This window comes from Neolamprologus brichardi, chromosome 3, assembly GCF_056152115.1.
Source record: "Neolamprologus brichardi isolate AB-2024 chromosome 3, ASM5615211v1, whole genome shotgun sequence".
Taxonomy (NCBI): domain Eukaryota; kingdom Metazoa; phylum Chordata; class Actinopteri; order Cichliformes; family Cichlidae; genus Neolamprologus; species Neolamprologus brichardi.
This window is the reverse complement of record NC_142106.1, coordinates 10832520-10848077: the sequence shown is the minus strand read 5'-3', so window position 1 is coordinate 10848077 and position 15558 is coordinate 10832520. Positions and strand designations below refer to the sequence as shown.

The 15558-nt window shown below is 38.8% G+C and overlaps 1 protein-coding gene across 2 annotated transcripts; it reads right to left on the bottom strand.

Moving 5' to 3' along the window:
• Window positions 1-10142: 10142 nt before the first annotated feature.
• Window positions 10143-13191, bottom strand: LOC148103471 (Fc receptor-like protein 5). 2 transcript variants are annotated; one of them, XM_087838817.1, is made up of 5 exons: window positions 13042-13191; window positions 12674-12937; window positions 12349-12594; window positions 12158-12262; window positions 10143-10326 (listed from the first exon to the last, which is right to left on the bottom strand). In XM_087838817.1, exons 1-4 carry the CDS (start codon window positions 13088-13090, stop codon window positions 12183-12185), a joined length of 639 nt encoding a protein of 212 aa, XP_087694943.1. In that variant the 5' UTR covers window positions 13091-13191; the 3' UTR covers window positions 10143-10326; window positions 12158-12182. The 2 variants fall into 2 exon arrangements, with proteins under 2 accessions (XP_087694943.1, XP_087694942.1); XM_087838816.1 differs by having other exon boundaries at window positions 10143-10319; window positions 13042-13190.
• Window positions 13192-15558: the final 2367 nt, after the last annotated feature.

Here is a 15558-nt window from a genome sequence, read left to right as displayed (position 1 = left end):
TTCATGTACATAAGATTTATGATATATTTTGTATCAGACGTAAAAGAAACATGTCAGAAATGTGTGCTGGATATTCATAATTATATCTATAGACCCGCGACTACAACTGATCAGCTCAGTCATGTGTTCATAAATGTGAAGTTTATTAGACACAAAGAGCTCGTGTTAACGTACCGAGTGAGAGTCGTCCTGGTTTTTGTTCGTTCCTGTTGTCAGGCCCTCAGGCAACACTGCATTAAAAGCTGGTTGTGTGGTACTAATAAGGATATAATCGATATAAATCAAATATAATTTGCGATGGAAATGAAATGATGAGTGTCATTATAAACAAGTCTCCGACTTTCTGAGCAAACACACAGTTCAACCCTGAAATACTTCAGTTACTCTGACTCCACCTCTGTCAGAAACAAGTCAGAGCAACCCTCAACCAATCCCCATCACCTCACATGCACACCTTGTAAAACACTCAGTTACTTTCTCTGCCATTCTCAAACAATCGAACCATCGTTGGACGTCTGTGTGAAATGTCCGCTGTAACTTCTGCGTCTCTCTGCTGGACTTTACTGTCTGTCTGCCTCCTGCTCGTCTCTGCGGGTGAGAATAATCTTTTTGAATCAAACAGGATTTCCTGAAGAGTTCTGTAAACATTCATGATGTAAATGATCTCTGAAACTTTTTAAAATCACTCCGTATGAGTGCAAAATGTCTGGAATAGAGATGTCCACTGAGCTTTATTGCTGTATTTCTGTGTGTATGTGGGAACATACTTATTTCATAGATGCTTAGATTCATTATATTGTATTAGTCTGATAGCAGTTCTAATGCTCAATAACTGGTGTATATTCAGACTTACAATAAAATAGTTATTCTGTCCTATTCTATGACCTGAGCCTATTCTACTGAAGCTGAATTAGAAGTGATCTGTTCCAAGGAGAAGATTCAGATTTGACCATCAGATGATTTCAGAGCCAATGAAAACTCTCTCTGCTACACTGAGTTTTCATCTGACCCCTGTTGCAAGTTTTTCAATTTTGTCATAAGAACAAAACGTCAAAGCATATGGGCATATTTAAGTGAAGCTGATTTTTATTAATAGTTAATTAAAGCACTGATATTTATTTAAAAAAAAAACCTGCTTATGTTCAACTGAATGTTATTAAATAATGGATGATCTAATGAAGCCATGCAGTGTGTGTGTAGTGCTCAAACATCTCCCTCTAGTGGCCAAGTAAACAAATATCTGGGTTGATTATGTTCATATCAGTTTTACAGTTTGCCCTGATGACAGCAGGGCCTGAGACGACAGAGCAATGTAATAAATCATGTTGGAGTTTTTAATGTGTTTAAAATAGTCATGAACTAGTTTGTTCCTTCTCTTCTGATGAAATTCCATCCAGAGGCTCTTTGTAGTTTCTGGTTTCAGTAACATCATTTCTGTAAACTGACACGCTGAGAACTGAAAACACAACACACAAAACCTGTTTTTTCAACACTTTACGATTTTTAGTCCTGATTCACAACAATCTGTTTTATTTATGGTCACTAACTATGTCAGATGTGTGAGAGTCAGTAAACGTAGCACTGTCAACTCTGACATAAAAATAAGGTCTGCATGTGTGATGCTGCTAAATGTACAAAGATTAACTGTTTTCATGCAGTACATGATTATGATCCTTCAGGACACTGACTCAACTAATAAAGTAATGAGATAAATTAGAAAATGGCGACCAGACTCACTCTTCAGAAAAAGAATGCCCATAGACAAAGTCACTAAAAGACGAATCATCAAATAACAATCAAACACAGGGTTCTTGGCAATCACAGAACAGCAGCTCTGACTGGCTGATAGGAAACCACAGCCCTCATTAGTGATGTGCAAATCATGAACGAATCGTTCAATATTCGAGAATCACTTTACTGACTCATGAATCTTGATTCACAAGCCCAACTGACTCACTGACTCATCCCTGTTGCTGTTAGCATGTATCTAGCTTATAATTAAAATTGTGGAGAAAAACACAACATCCAGTATCTTAACAAAAACATTTCTGCTCTGAACTGGAAGAAAAAACCCTGAGTAGAAGCTCACATCAAGAAAATAGCTCCTCGGTTCACAGTAGCATCGCTCTGCTAACATGCTAACAGCACATTTGAGCTACTCACCCCCTCCCTCCTGGCTCACAGCTTCTTTTTCTTCTTGGTTGGCAACCAATGTTAAGGCGCATTACCGCCCCCTGGCTCACAGCTCAGTGGACATTTAGATGAGAAAATATATATTTAAGACATTTAAGGAAAATACTAATAAAATAAAATAAAATAAAAATAAATGTTTATTAAGCAATTTTGATACTAAATTGCTTAATTTTAGAAATGTTTTTGCTCTTTTTTGCTCTATAAAATAGTTGTTTTCTTTTAGAATCATTCATCTTAGCAGTAGGATTTACATGAAAAGAGAAACAAATTAAGTTTGAGTAAAAATGTAAATTTTTACACTGCCTGGTCGACTGACTCAGTGAATCAAATGACTCAAAAAAAAACGATTCACTTTGGTGAGTGACTCATTAAAACTCGATTCAGTAAAAAGAATCAAACTTACCATCACTAGCCCTCATACTGCTAAAGAGTCAGTGGAGATACTCGGGCCAGCTGGAGTCATGAAGAAATCCAAAATTCACTTTTTTAAAGGTTTTTGTTTTTTTTGTGATCTGGGACCAAACCACAGATAAGACATCTTAGTTAAACACTGAAAAGAGGCAGGGTGTGGTTGGTCTGTCAATACATCTGAGCAACATATCGACGTGTATCTGGAAGTTTTTGAACCCAGGCATCCTGAATGCTGGATGAAACTCCAACTACTAAATGGGCTAAACATCTAACATATTGATGTTTCACCCAAACAAAAACAGTCCTAAAACAAGCTAATGGTAAGCAAACTGCTCTGAATCACATCATGTGTTTAGTTTAATTTAGCAATCACGATCGGAGCAGATGAAAAGAGAGCTTGGAAACTGTGAATTTAAGCTTAGCAGAGGTCATTAATCCCATAAATGTCACGTCCTCGTCCTCCCCTCACCATCAGGTGAGGTTTTGTTCCGAGAATAGAGCCAAATAAAATTCAGCCAATGACAGTGAACTTTTATCAGACTCCTGGTTTGTCTTATTCATTTCCTCATACCAATGTTTTGCATGTGGCATGGCTAGATCTGATCTTGGGTCTGTTCCAGACCAGATAAGACTGGTTTTGCTAACCGTCAGGTGAGGGTTTGTTAAAGAAAAACAGATAATTAAAACTGCAGTGAATTTTTGTCTGACTCCTGGTTTGCTTTTTTTTAATTTCTTCCATATGAATGTTTGGCGTGTTCACCTGATCTTGTCTGATATCAGAAGCTAACGACTATAATCTGTGATTTGGTGCTATAGAAATAAACTGAATGAAATTGATTCAGATGCTATATTATATGTTTACACCTAAGAGTATCAGAGGGTCAGAACAGCTCTTGCTCACTGAATTCACTAAACAAACCAGCTCTCTCAAGTTTTCCGTTTAGTTTCATTTACCAATCATGATCCGAGCAGGTGAAATAGAGCCAAAGTTTGTGACAATGAAAACTGTGAATTCAAGTTCAACACAGGTCATAAATGTCACATCCTCGCACTCATCTCTGGTGCAGAGTAATGTAAACATTGCAACGGGGACACATTAGCATTAGCACTTGAGTTACTTTAACTAAATTTCATGGTGTTGTTTACTGCTTAACTTTAACTATTTATATGTACAATATCTAAAGATTTTGAAAGCAGCTTTAATATAAAATGTGTTTCTTATGTTCTGTGTTGTTTCTTTCAGTTTATTTTAACATTATTTTATGTAACAGGATTTAAATCATTTATAAAATGTATAAACCCCCCAAAATGATCTTAAATGCTTTTTTCAATTCTTACTTTAAATTTGAAAAATTTGATTTAATATAAACTAAGAACTGTTTAAAGAAATGAGTTATTGAGCTTCACTGCTGTTGTTGCAGCAGTAAAAGTCCTGGGGAGGTACATGAACTTCAAATCACATTTTAATGCCAGTTTGTTAGTTACATACTGTAGTTAAAGAATGTAAGCGTTGTGGTTGACCATCAGATTTTCATGTGCATAAGATTTATGATATATTTTGTATCAGACGTAAAAGAAACATGTCAGAAATGTGTGCTGGATATTCATAATTATATCTAAAGACCTGCGACTACAACTGATCAGCTCAGTCATGTGTTCATAAATGTGAAGTTTATTAGACACAAAGAGCTCGTGTTAACGTACTGAGTGAGAGTCGTCCTGGTTTTTGTTCGTTCCTGTTGTCAGGCCCTCAGGCAACACTGCATTAAAAGCTGGTTGTGTGGTACTAATAAGGATATAATCGATATAAATCAAATATAATTTGCGATGGAAATGAAATGATGAGTGTCATTATAAACAAGTCTCCGACTGTCTGAGCAAACACACAATTCAAGCCTGAAACACTTCAGTTACTCTGACTCCACCTCTGTCAGAAACAAGTCAGAGCAACCCTCAACCAATCCCCATCACCTCACATGCACGCCTTGTAAAACACTCAGTTACTTTCTCTGCCATTCTCAAACAATCGAACCATCGTTGGACGTCTGTGTGAAATGTCCGCTGTAACTTCTGCGTCTCTCTGCTGGACTTTACTGTCTGTCTGCCTCCTGCTCGTCTCTGCAGGTGAGAATAATCTTTTTGAATCAAACAGGATTTCATGAAGAGTTCTGTAAACATTCAGGATGTAAATGATCTCTGAAACTGTTTAAAATCCCTCCGTATGAGTGCAAAATGTCTGCAATAGAGATGTCCACTGGGCTTTATTGCTGTATTTCTGTGTGTATGTGGGAACATATTTATTTCGTAGATGCTTAGATTCATTATATTGTATTAGTCTGATGGCAGTTCTAATGCTCAATAACTGGTGTATATTCAGAGTTACAATAAAATAGTTATTCTGTCCTATTCTATGACCTGAGCCTATTCTACTGAAGCTGAATTAAGTTTAAGTGATCTGTTCCAAGGAGAAGATTCAGATTTGACCATCAGATGACTTTGTTCCAGAAAGAGAGCCAATGAAAACTCTCTCTGCTGCACTGAGTTTTCATCGGACTCCTGTTGCAAGTTTTTCAACTTTGTCATAAGAACAAAACGTCAAAGCTCGGATTGGATCTTTACGCCTTTACAGAAGTTGGTGTAAATCTGGAATAAATCATTCTTGTATTAGAGCTGGACTCAGTGTAAGAGCAGAGGCAGCTCTTCTTCTTTCATTAACTGTGGATAATAAGGAACTGTCAGGCTCTTTGTTACCTTACACTTTAATTATCTTTGTGACGCTTCAACAAAACCAACCAGGAAATATTTGTCAACCGAACAAATGCTATCAAACAAGTTTCTGAAGTTATTGAACTGAATTGAACTGTGTTCACACAACCAAGTGCAGATGATTCAATGTTTCATATTGTCAAGTAAAAGATACTAAAATTAAAGGCATCTGAGGAACTTTTCAGCCTGAACAGATATCTGTAAATGTAAACTTTGAGCCCAGGCATCTGAAACCTTCATCATAGCAGAGTTCGGTGCAGGAGTTTAGCTTAATCCAGCATCTGGGAAAGTTGAAGCTGGTTATAGAAAAGTGCTGAATGTTAGTGAAAACACAAATGTCGTCCATATTCAGATGGACGTGCTGATCTTCTTCAGTTCGCTCAATGAACTCAATGTGGATCATATTTTGTCAGACATCCAGCTGATGGTAAACCTCCTCGTCCTCTGGTCCCATTTAGCAGAGCTCAGCAATCTCTGTCTGACTGGCTGCTGCTGCAGTTACTTTAACCTCTCTGCTCTTTATCAGACCAGAAAATCATCACAGCGGAGCCGGGACAGACGATCATTCTGCCATGTCGAGCTCCAAACAACGACATCATCGGTGTAGAGTGGAGCAGACCGGACCTGCACCCAGAACAGGTTTTTCTTCACCATGATACGACGTTCGATCCAGTAAACGAGCGTCCGTATTTTGACAACCGGATGGATCTGCAGGACAGACAGATGGAGGACGGAGACGCGTCTTTGGTGCTGCAGAAAGTGACGGCTACTGACACTGGAGTGTACGAGTGTCACGTCTTCATGAGAGGAACAGACCCCAGGAAGAGAGCTAATCCAGACGGGGACCCCGTCTGTATCATCCAGCTGAGGGTCGATGATGCAGAAAACGAAATAAAAGTTTAAATAATTATCACGTAGCTTTAATTGTTTCCTCTTTTTAGCCCTTTTTATTTAAAGTTCTTAATCAGCAGCTGTGTTTTGATCATATAACAGCGTTACCATCTGCTTCAAATAACTGAAAACACTCATTTAATCTCCTCAGTCAGTTCCCCAAATCCTTAAGCTGTGATCTGTTTTTAAATTTAGAAGAAGGTTTGCTGGATAGTTTAGTGACAGAAGCAATGATAGGAAAATATTTCATCATAAAACTGTTGGTGAGGTGAAGCTGAACTTTGAATCACACAAGTCTGTTTTAACGTCTTCGTTAAAGAAAGTAAACATACAGTTGGGTCTTACTGGAATCTGAGCTGCATCTGTTTTTTAACAGGAAATATGTCGGAAATGATCGACATGTGATAATAATGAGTATCAGCCTGAGGCTACGGCTCGACTGCTGTTTGTCTCTGTGTAGTCTTCACTCTGTGTCGCCTGGAGCTGAAGTCGAGTGCTTTTTAGGTTTCTGTAGAGCTAGATCAGCAGGTTGGCAAGTACACTTATAGGTTAACATGATCACCTGCTGCAAACACCGATAAGAACTGAGGCGTTCTCATCACAGAAACATCATTTTAATAGCTAAATGACCAGCTAACATCTGTTATTTACTGACTGCCAAGGACTGAAAAAAACAAGCACAGAGTCGGACATAAACAGGACGATGGAAACTAGTCCCAGCGTGTTATTTAATGACATTCAGAATATGCTTGTTGACATCAGGAGTAATGAGAAGTTACGTCAACTTAAAGCTGCTGAACCGCATTCCCTTAACCCTTTAAGACCTACCATAGAACCAAGTCCGCCAGAGCTTATATTATATTTTTACATGCTGTGGAGCCATTTTTGGGAGCATTTCAAGTTGCGATACATCAATACAACCATTACAGCCTAAATTTTAATAATATGTCTGCATTAAGTGCATAGTAATTACATAACTTGCAAGAAAGTGCAATAAACTACAAAAAAATTGAAAATCGTTTTTGTTTTTTTTAACATATATTTCTAGTTAGAGAAATTTAAGAGGCTTATTCCTCAAAACTGTAAATACAAAAAAGTTGCACAAAATAGTTTCAGACCACAGGAAATTTATTTTGAGTGTCTGCATAGTTTTATTTTTGAAATACACCAATTTTTATATACTGCAGAAAAAACGAAAATAAATATTATAAAGCAAATTTGCAAAAAAGCAGCATATGCATCAAAATAAACTATTTCCAGCAGTGCAATATGAGTCCTAAGCATCCCAGAAACGACACAGAAAGTCATAAAGTCAAACATAACTTTTAAAAACACCAGTATAGGCTCATGAGGCCCTGATGGTAAAAAACTACATTTCCGCGAAAATGACGTCACTTCCGGTTTTGGGCAGGTCATGGCGGACATGCGAAAGTTTGCGCTGATGTCTATTCTAATGTAGGAAGTGTTACAAACAGCTGATCGGATCGGCAAAGCGTATTTCTGGAATATTATGTTTTTGTTGCTGCAAGTGCTTTTTATGCAGTTTTTGCAAAGCTGTATGTGGAAGGAAACTGTGACCGAGGACAAGCTGATGGCATAAGATGTAAGTACAACTCCTCCGGTTTCATATGCAAAAAACATTATTGCGCTAGCTCACGTGGTTGCAGAGCTACCGGGATTTAAAAGTAGTTGCGCAAAACGGAGCGTGCTGCTCTGACCGGCTTTAAAGGGTTAAACATATCGACACGGTTACTGTATGTATACAGCCGTGGCAGTTTTATTTATGTTTCATGTTATGTTTTTCAATAATATACACTCCTGTTCCTCCTGTCAGTCAAATCTCTGGAATATTAAACCCAAACTGAGAGCAGAAGAAATGTTACAAACATATTAATGAATGGTGGTCCTGTTTGTAAGAGCAAGCTCAAAGAGTGAACATGACCTCTGACTTCCTGAGGGCCTTCAAAACTCCAGCTGTCTTAAGTTCATTTGTTGAAACTGATTCACGTTTGTTTGCTTGTAGCCAGTAGCAGTTTTAGATACGGGCGACACGGGCAGTTGCCCGGGGCGGTATTGTGGTGGGGGGCGGCATCACGGGCATCAGCAAAAAAAAAAAAAAAAATTGCTTGTACTCATGCTGTACATCATGCCAGCGCATATTGGGAATGGTACAGGCACCGATCGGTTTTCTATCGCCCATTTGCTGGGAGTAAGAGCGCCCTCCGTTTGCGAGGTGCGCCTGCTGCTTGCGGCGCAGAGAGGAGAGGGCGGGGCGGCGGGGGAGTCTCTGGCTGGCTGGAGCAGCATCTAATAACCAACTCGCAAAATAAAATAAAAACAAAACAACAAACACGAAAACAGCAGACATCATGATACAGACTTATAATTTGCACCGATGTTTTTTCAAAATTCTATACGTGAAAAGTGAGCGAGAGCCCTCGGTGCGCCTGCTCGCTGCTGAAGTCAAAGTAAACTTTATTGTCATCTCCGCTACATACAGTCCAGTATATAGAGAGACGAGACGACGAGGCTCCACTTACAGCAGTGCAAGTAAACAAACAATAAATATAAGAAGAGTAAGAAAATAAATATACACTTTAGGACTCGGGGTAAAGGGATCAATAACAATTTAAAATTTATAATTTACAGTTTGATGATTTAAAGTCTCACACACAGCCCGTCGAAAGGGGAGGGGGGCCGGCTGCTTCCAAATAGAGCACATTTCATTTATAATGATGTAAATCCAAGCCCATTATGTATTCATGATTTGAATCCTGGATTGTTTGAAATCTCAGAAATAAACCCTAGACAAAGTGAATCTGTGAACTAAGGTGTAGGTGTGTTAGATCATGTTGTGGTGATCCTCGGGTTGGGGGATTTGTGTTCATACTGGAGTGCAAAATTAAAACCAAGATGGACAAGAAAAGTTCAAAGCCATCAGGTCCTCAGTTTAGAAAAAAGAGAAAAGAAGAGGAGGAGAAACGAGCAAAAGATGCAGGTAAGCAGATGTGTGATTGGATAATGGCAGGTCATCCTGAAACAATCAGAATCAGAATACTTTATTAATCCCTAAGGAAATTATGTGGGTTACAGTTGCTCCAAGAAGAAATGGTAAAAATAGTAACAGTAACAGACTAAACTCCAAACATTATGTTACAGATTTTAATATTAATTAGTCATTGTCAATTGTTGATTTGTCCTGTTCTCATTGTATGACGTATTATGATGGCTGTTTGGTAGCCGTTTGCATACTATGTATACTCTCTCTCTTCGTGTGTGTGTACAACAGCTTTATGTTAATGTACAATCCTTAATATGTTTTGTGTGTGTGTGTGTGGGAGGGGGGGGGGGGGGGGGGGGCGCCAGAGGGAGTGTTCGCCCAGGGTGCCAAACAGGCTAGGACCGGCACTGCTTGTAGTTTGGTTTAGCAGAGAAAACATGATTGCAGACTAAAGGCTTTGTGTTCTTACTCACATTTGAAAGGTCAGAAAATGGTTAAAAAAGTCTCAGTTATTTGCACAGCCCATTGTTATAATAATCAATAATAAATGAGTTATTGCTCATTTTACAATGAACTGATCATTTTAGACGTTCAAATATTCACCATGTAATGCACCAGTGTCATCAATAGATGGCAGCAGACTTTAAATGCTTCACAGTTTTCAGACTCTGGAGTTTCTGCAGAGCAGCAACGAGATACGACTCACACTGACTCACACTGACTCACACTGACTCACACTTTCATTCTGCTGAAGTTTGTCAGACACAAAGAGCTCTCAGCTCTCTGCTTTCATCTTAAAGTACTTATATATACGTCTCCTCAGACAAAGAACATTTAAAATACAGACAACTGTGACAAAACATGTAAAGACAAAGAAAATATTGATTTATTATATCTTTTTATAATATTTTTTGTTTTACATTTTACATTTTAAATGTATTTGTTAGTTTGTTTTATCAGTAGAACCTTTTAAAAGAAACACAAAGAAAGACCAGAAGCTTGGTTGCAGTTGTTGGTCTGGTGGCTCACTAGCGTCTCAGATCTGTGGCGGCAGAAACTGTAAACTCACAAACACCAAAGAGAAAAATAAGCAGCTGTGCACACAACCAAAGCTGTCCCTCAGAAACTACAAACATATTTAGAATTATCATTATCAGAGGGTTTGAACGAATAAACAATGGCCTTTATTTCAAAACACACTTCACTGAACAATGTCAAAGAATATAACAAAGATCTTCCTCCAGAATTTCCACAATAAACGTTTGGCAACCAAACTCTCATGTATATGCTTTTAATGTGAAAGAAACCCAACAGGAAGTCCCAAAAAGTTGATTCTGTTCATCTGGACGTAGCGTTTTCAATTTTTCAGTCTCAGCTGACTGCAGGTTTCCCAGTAGGGGAGACCGGGGATAGTTGTAACATTTTTGACATTTCTGTCTGTAAATTGAAGCTCTTTTAAGGTAGTGGATTGAAAATGTAATGCAAAGTATTTACATGTCTCGGCTATTAAATAGTGCAGCTATTTTTTCTGCAGCACAATTACCCATTGCATGGTATGGTCTCAAACACAAAGAGTGAAATGTTACAATTAACCCCATAGTCTGGGTTAGTTGTAACATATCCTGGGGTGAAATGTAACACAATGAAATAAGGGTACTAACAAAACATTAACATGTAATCTTTGTTTATTCAATACATGAATGCACTTAGAGCCATTTATGTAGCTATGTGTGTGTGTGACAGAATGCAGAAATCTAGCTTTTGAACATATTCCAACCCCCCCAAAAAAGACAAATTATGGAATTTTCTGCAACTGAATATTTCATTGATTTTGGTTGGTCTTCCTTGAGTTTGGCCTCATTGGCTCAGTGGGCATTATAACCTACAACTCTTGCACCAATTTTGAACATAACAATGAAGCTGAAAAAATGTAGTTGTTCACCAGCATCGCAATTCCATTACTTTTTATCATGGCTTTCCTTGGTGTGGTTTGCAAAGTGCTTCAGAAAGATGAGGAAATCTGTTTCTTGCACCCATCCTGATTTATTTCCATTACCAATACTTCCTACTGGTCCATCTCTGACACAGTGGTCTGCATAATGTATGTGTGGGAACACAAACAGTGGAGGAATTGTGTTGCCAATGGCATTAACCGCATATACAAAAGCGACCAGTGAACCTCTCTCTGCTGATGTCGTTGCCCCAACTTGTTTAATATAAGTTAAAGTAATAGTGTGGTAAGTTGTAACATCTGCATTATTGTTACAACTAACCCAGACTGTTGCTGTTACAACTGACCCAGACTCCTATAGCCATGAACTAGCTAACATTACAGCCAATGGCTAAAACATTAGCACTAAAGACCTACACAGAATATATCCCCATAGACATACAAATAACATAATTTAAGTTTGATGAGTTTAACTGCAAAGCAGATAATGCTATTAGAAATTGAAATAAAGTAGAAAAACTTACTTTTTGGCATACAAATTACTTTTTTTCGTGTTAAATTGTCTGTGTTTGACAAAATGTGCTGATTTTTCACATGTGATAGCAGAACTGAATTGGGCATGCACAGGATGAGTCACATCATTTGAAACTTAGCCCTGATTGGAGAAATTGGAAGTGTTACAACTGACCCACGTTACAACTATCCCCGGTCTCCCCTACATTTGCATGATGACTGAAAATAGCACCACTGAATGAACAATGGACTGTGAGGTTCTGTGTTTTATATAATGTCCCCACTTTTATTTTTAGCTGCCCATCCAAACACAGCAGACTAGATCTGGCCCCTGCTCGTGTTGCTGACTCTTCCTGATTAATTTAAAGGAACAGTTCAACCTTTTAGGAAACAGATTTATCTTCTTTTTACTAAATGAAAATCAGCTGTACCTCTGGGTCTGTTTTCTCAGATGTCTTATGTTCTCACTGCAGCTGGATCAGGGGTAGATGCAGGGTTAGAGGTGGATGTAGGTGGAGGTGTGGTGGTGTGTTCCCCTAAAACAAAGCAAACACAGTCATTAAGTTGTCGTCACATTGTGAATGTTGAAAGCTGCAGAAACACAGACAGGTGAGTGTGTCACCTGTGACAGTGATCCAGCTGGATGGAGACTCTCCATGACCGCTGATGTCACACTTGTAGAGGCCTTCATCAGACCTGGAAACATGCTGGATGGTCATGTGACCTGTAGGCTGCTTCCTGATGAGGGAGCCATCTTTATAGAAAGCAGCTGGGAGGTTGGAGGGAGTGGTCTTTGTTTTACAGAGCAGAGTGACGTCATCTCCCTCCATCACAGGGAGGACAGGACTCTGCAGGATCACTGATCCACCTCAACACAGAGACAAACTACAGCATTTCATCCATTTACACACAGCTTCATCAACACTAACTCCACACACTCAGCTTACCAGTGACTGTCAGGTTAACCATGTTACTGATGGGAGCCTCTCTGGACTCACACCAGTAAACTCCACTGTCTCGTTCAACGATGTAACTAATGTCACAGTAAGAGTTAAATGATGTTCCCCACCCATCTCCACACTGAGTCCTCTGTTGTTTGCTTGTGTTTCTCCTCAGAGTCCATCCAGCAGAGCTGTCGTCCTCCTCACAGCTCAGAGACACAAAGTCATATTTAAAGAACTGAGAGCTGCTGGGACTCACAGTCAGACGAGCTGTGAGGGTTACAATGAAAATGATCCACACGGAAAAGTGAACAACTCATTTGTTTGATACTGTTTTCTGTTCTGTTTCTTAGTTGCATTTATTCTAAAATCACCTTGTAAAGAAGCACCCAGGGAGCAGAGGAGAAAGCAGAAAAGCCACATTTCTGGAACAGGAGCTCTGACAGCTGATCTGCTGCTGCTGGCTCTGTAAAGTCGCACGATCTGATATCCTCGTGTTGGTGTTGTTCCCAGATCATCATACTAAAGGTTGTTCCAGGATCAACATTGCAAGTGACCAATCAGAATGTTGTGATGTCATACTTTTGCAACTTTGGGAAAAACCGGCGTAAAACAAAAAAACTGTACTTAAGCTGCGAGAAACCGCCTTTGTCCGTCGATCAACGGACCCTAACCCTGACCCTTTAATAAACGCTAAGCAGAATTGATATTGTCCTTGAAACATTGGAATTTCATAAATGCACGAATGGGTTGGTGCGCAAAAGAATAACGTCACAATAATGTGATTGGTCACTTGCAATGTTGAACCTGGAACAACATTTTCATGATGATCTGGGAACAACACCAACACGACGATATCAGATCATTCCTGTAAAGTCAATGTAGACAAAATCTGGATTTGTCTTTACTGTGACAGTCAAAGGTGTGTGGGAGGTGCCACTTCAATAGGAACACCTCTTTAACCCAGTGAACGCAAACACAGGCCTGAGGTCTGCTGCTAAGTCAATAACAGGATCCTGCTTGTTTTCAGTGCAGCAGTTAGGAGGTGGAGGTACGGAAACCCTGAGCACACATCAGAAACCGTCCTCATCAGTCTGAGTAAATGCTGTGAAAGCTCCATCAAAGAAGCACCAACAAGCTCAGCGGCAGCAGCTTCTACATAAAACCACAGATTATAAACATCCACCAACTTCCTGCTGAGGAGGAAGACGCTCCGACCTGAAACCACAGAGCTGCGTCTTCATGCTTCGTGTCTCCAGCTGAAAATTGAACTCATATTTTCTGTTCGTTGTTGGGGTTTGGTGACTCCCCCTGAAACTTTTATCACTTTTGCATCTGCTAAAACCAATAAATAAATTAATTCAGAGCATGTGAGCTAAAGTTTGAGAAAAGCCAAGCCTCTCTATGAAATCTATATTCCAGGTATAACCTTCATTTTCATCTCAGCTGTAAGTGGAAAAGTTTCCTGACACTCACGATAAAATATTTTCTGCAAACACAATCATGTGGTGCCAGTCTGCACTTTGAAAGGTCGTCCAAGCACAGAGTTGTTTATTAAAGCACTGGTTAAAGCTCTGCTGGTCAGTGACCTCGGTCTGTGTCGGTCAGTCTGAGCTGCCTGGACTCAGTTCTACTTTTATTTAAAAGAAGAGAAGTGTCTCCTCTCTCTTTCAAAAATCCAACATATATATATATATATATATATATATATATATATATATATATATATATATATATATATATATATATACTCGTTAACGGAGATTGGCGGCGTTATGGCATTAACGTCATTTCAACGAGATTAACGCTGACAGCACTAGTGGGAACACAACGAATATGACTGCACATTTACGCCGACATCATCCTAGTGCAAAGACAAGTGGAAGCAGACAAAAACAACAAGCACGCATGCTACAAACTTTACCCGAGTCATTTAGACAGCCGTTAGCACATGATTCTCCTTATGGGGACCTGGTATGTTTAATATGCTGCTGAGAATATAGCCCAGAAGAAGCGTATAGTATAGCTTTTATTTTGGAAAGAGCCATTTCTCTGTAATAAACTCTCTTTTCCAAAGATGAGGGATTTCTCAATTAGATAGATTTATTTTATTTTTTTAACTATTTTGTTGTTTCAGCAACATTAAATTTAAAAATATATATTTATAATTTTAATAAATGACAAATTAAAAAGGCATGAACATTTTTTGTATCGAAAAAATATCGAACCGTGACACCAAAGTACCGAACCGTGAATTTTGTGTATCGTTGCACGCCTAGTCTTTACATATAAGAAATACAGTCTTCATATTAATCTTAAATTATATGAGAATGCTATAGAAAGAAAAGATCATTTTAAATATTTGGGAATCTGCTTTAGCAGTAAACATATGCACAACAAGATGTAAAAGGATTTTAAATATATTTAGATGACTGAGGACCAGAGAATGGGGTGCAGATAAAACGCCATTAAAGTCTATCCACACGGGTAATCAGATCAATTCTTGATTATGGATCATTTATAACCATTTATGGTTCAGCTTTAAAGATATTACTAAGGAAATTAGATACAATTCATCATCAAGCCTTAAGACTCCAGTTTCTGCGTTACAGGCTGAGATCATGTCAACCTTGTCAAAAACAAAGAAAAACGAAACAGCTGATCGGATCGGCAAACCGTGTTTCTGGAATATTATGTTTTTGTTGCTGCAAGTGCTTTTTATGCAGTTTTTGCAAAACTGTATGTGGAAGGAAACTGTGACCGAGGACAAGCTGATGGCATAAGATGTAAGTACAACTCCTCCGGTTTCATATGCACTTAAAATTATTGCGCTAGCTTACGTGGTTGCAGAGCTACCGGGATTTAAAAGTAGTTGCGCAAAACGGAGCGTG

Excerpts from the sequence above, each read along its gene's own strand:
- LOC148103471 (XM_087838817.1), bottom strand. The coding sequence starts at position 13,090 with ATGTGGCTTTTCTGCTTTCTCCTCTGCTCCCTGGGTGCTTCTTTACAA. Across the intron at positions 12,938-13,041 it reads CCTGGGTGCTTCTTTACAAG|CTCGTCTGACTGTGAGTCCC; the intron begins GTGATTTTAGAA and ends TAACCCTCACAG. Across the intron at positions 12,263-12,348 it reads CAGCTGGATCACTGTCACAG|GGGAACACACCACCACACCT; the intron begins GTGACACACTCA and ends GCTTTGTTTTAG.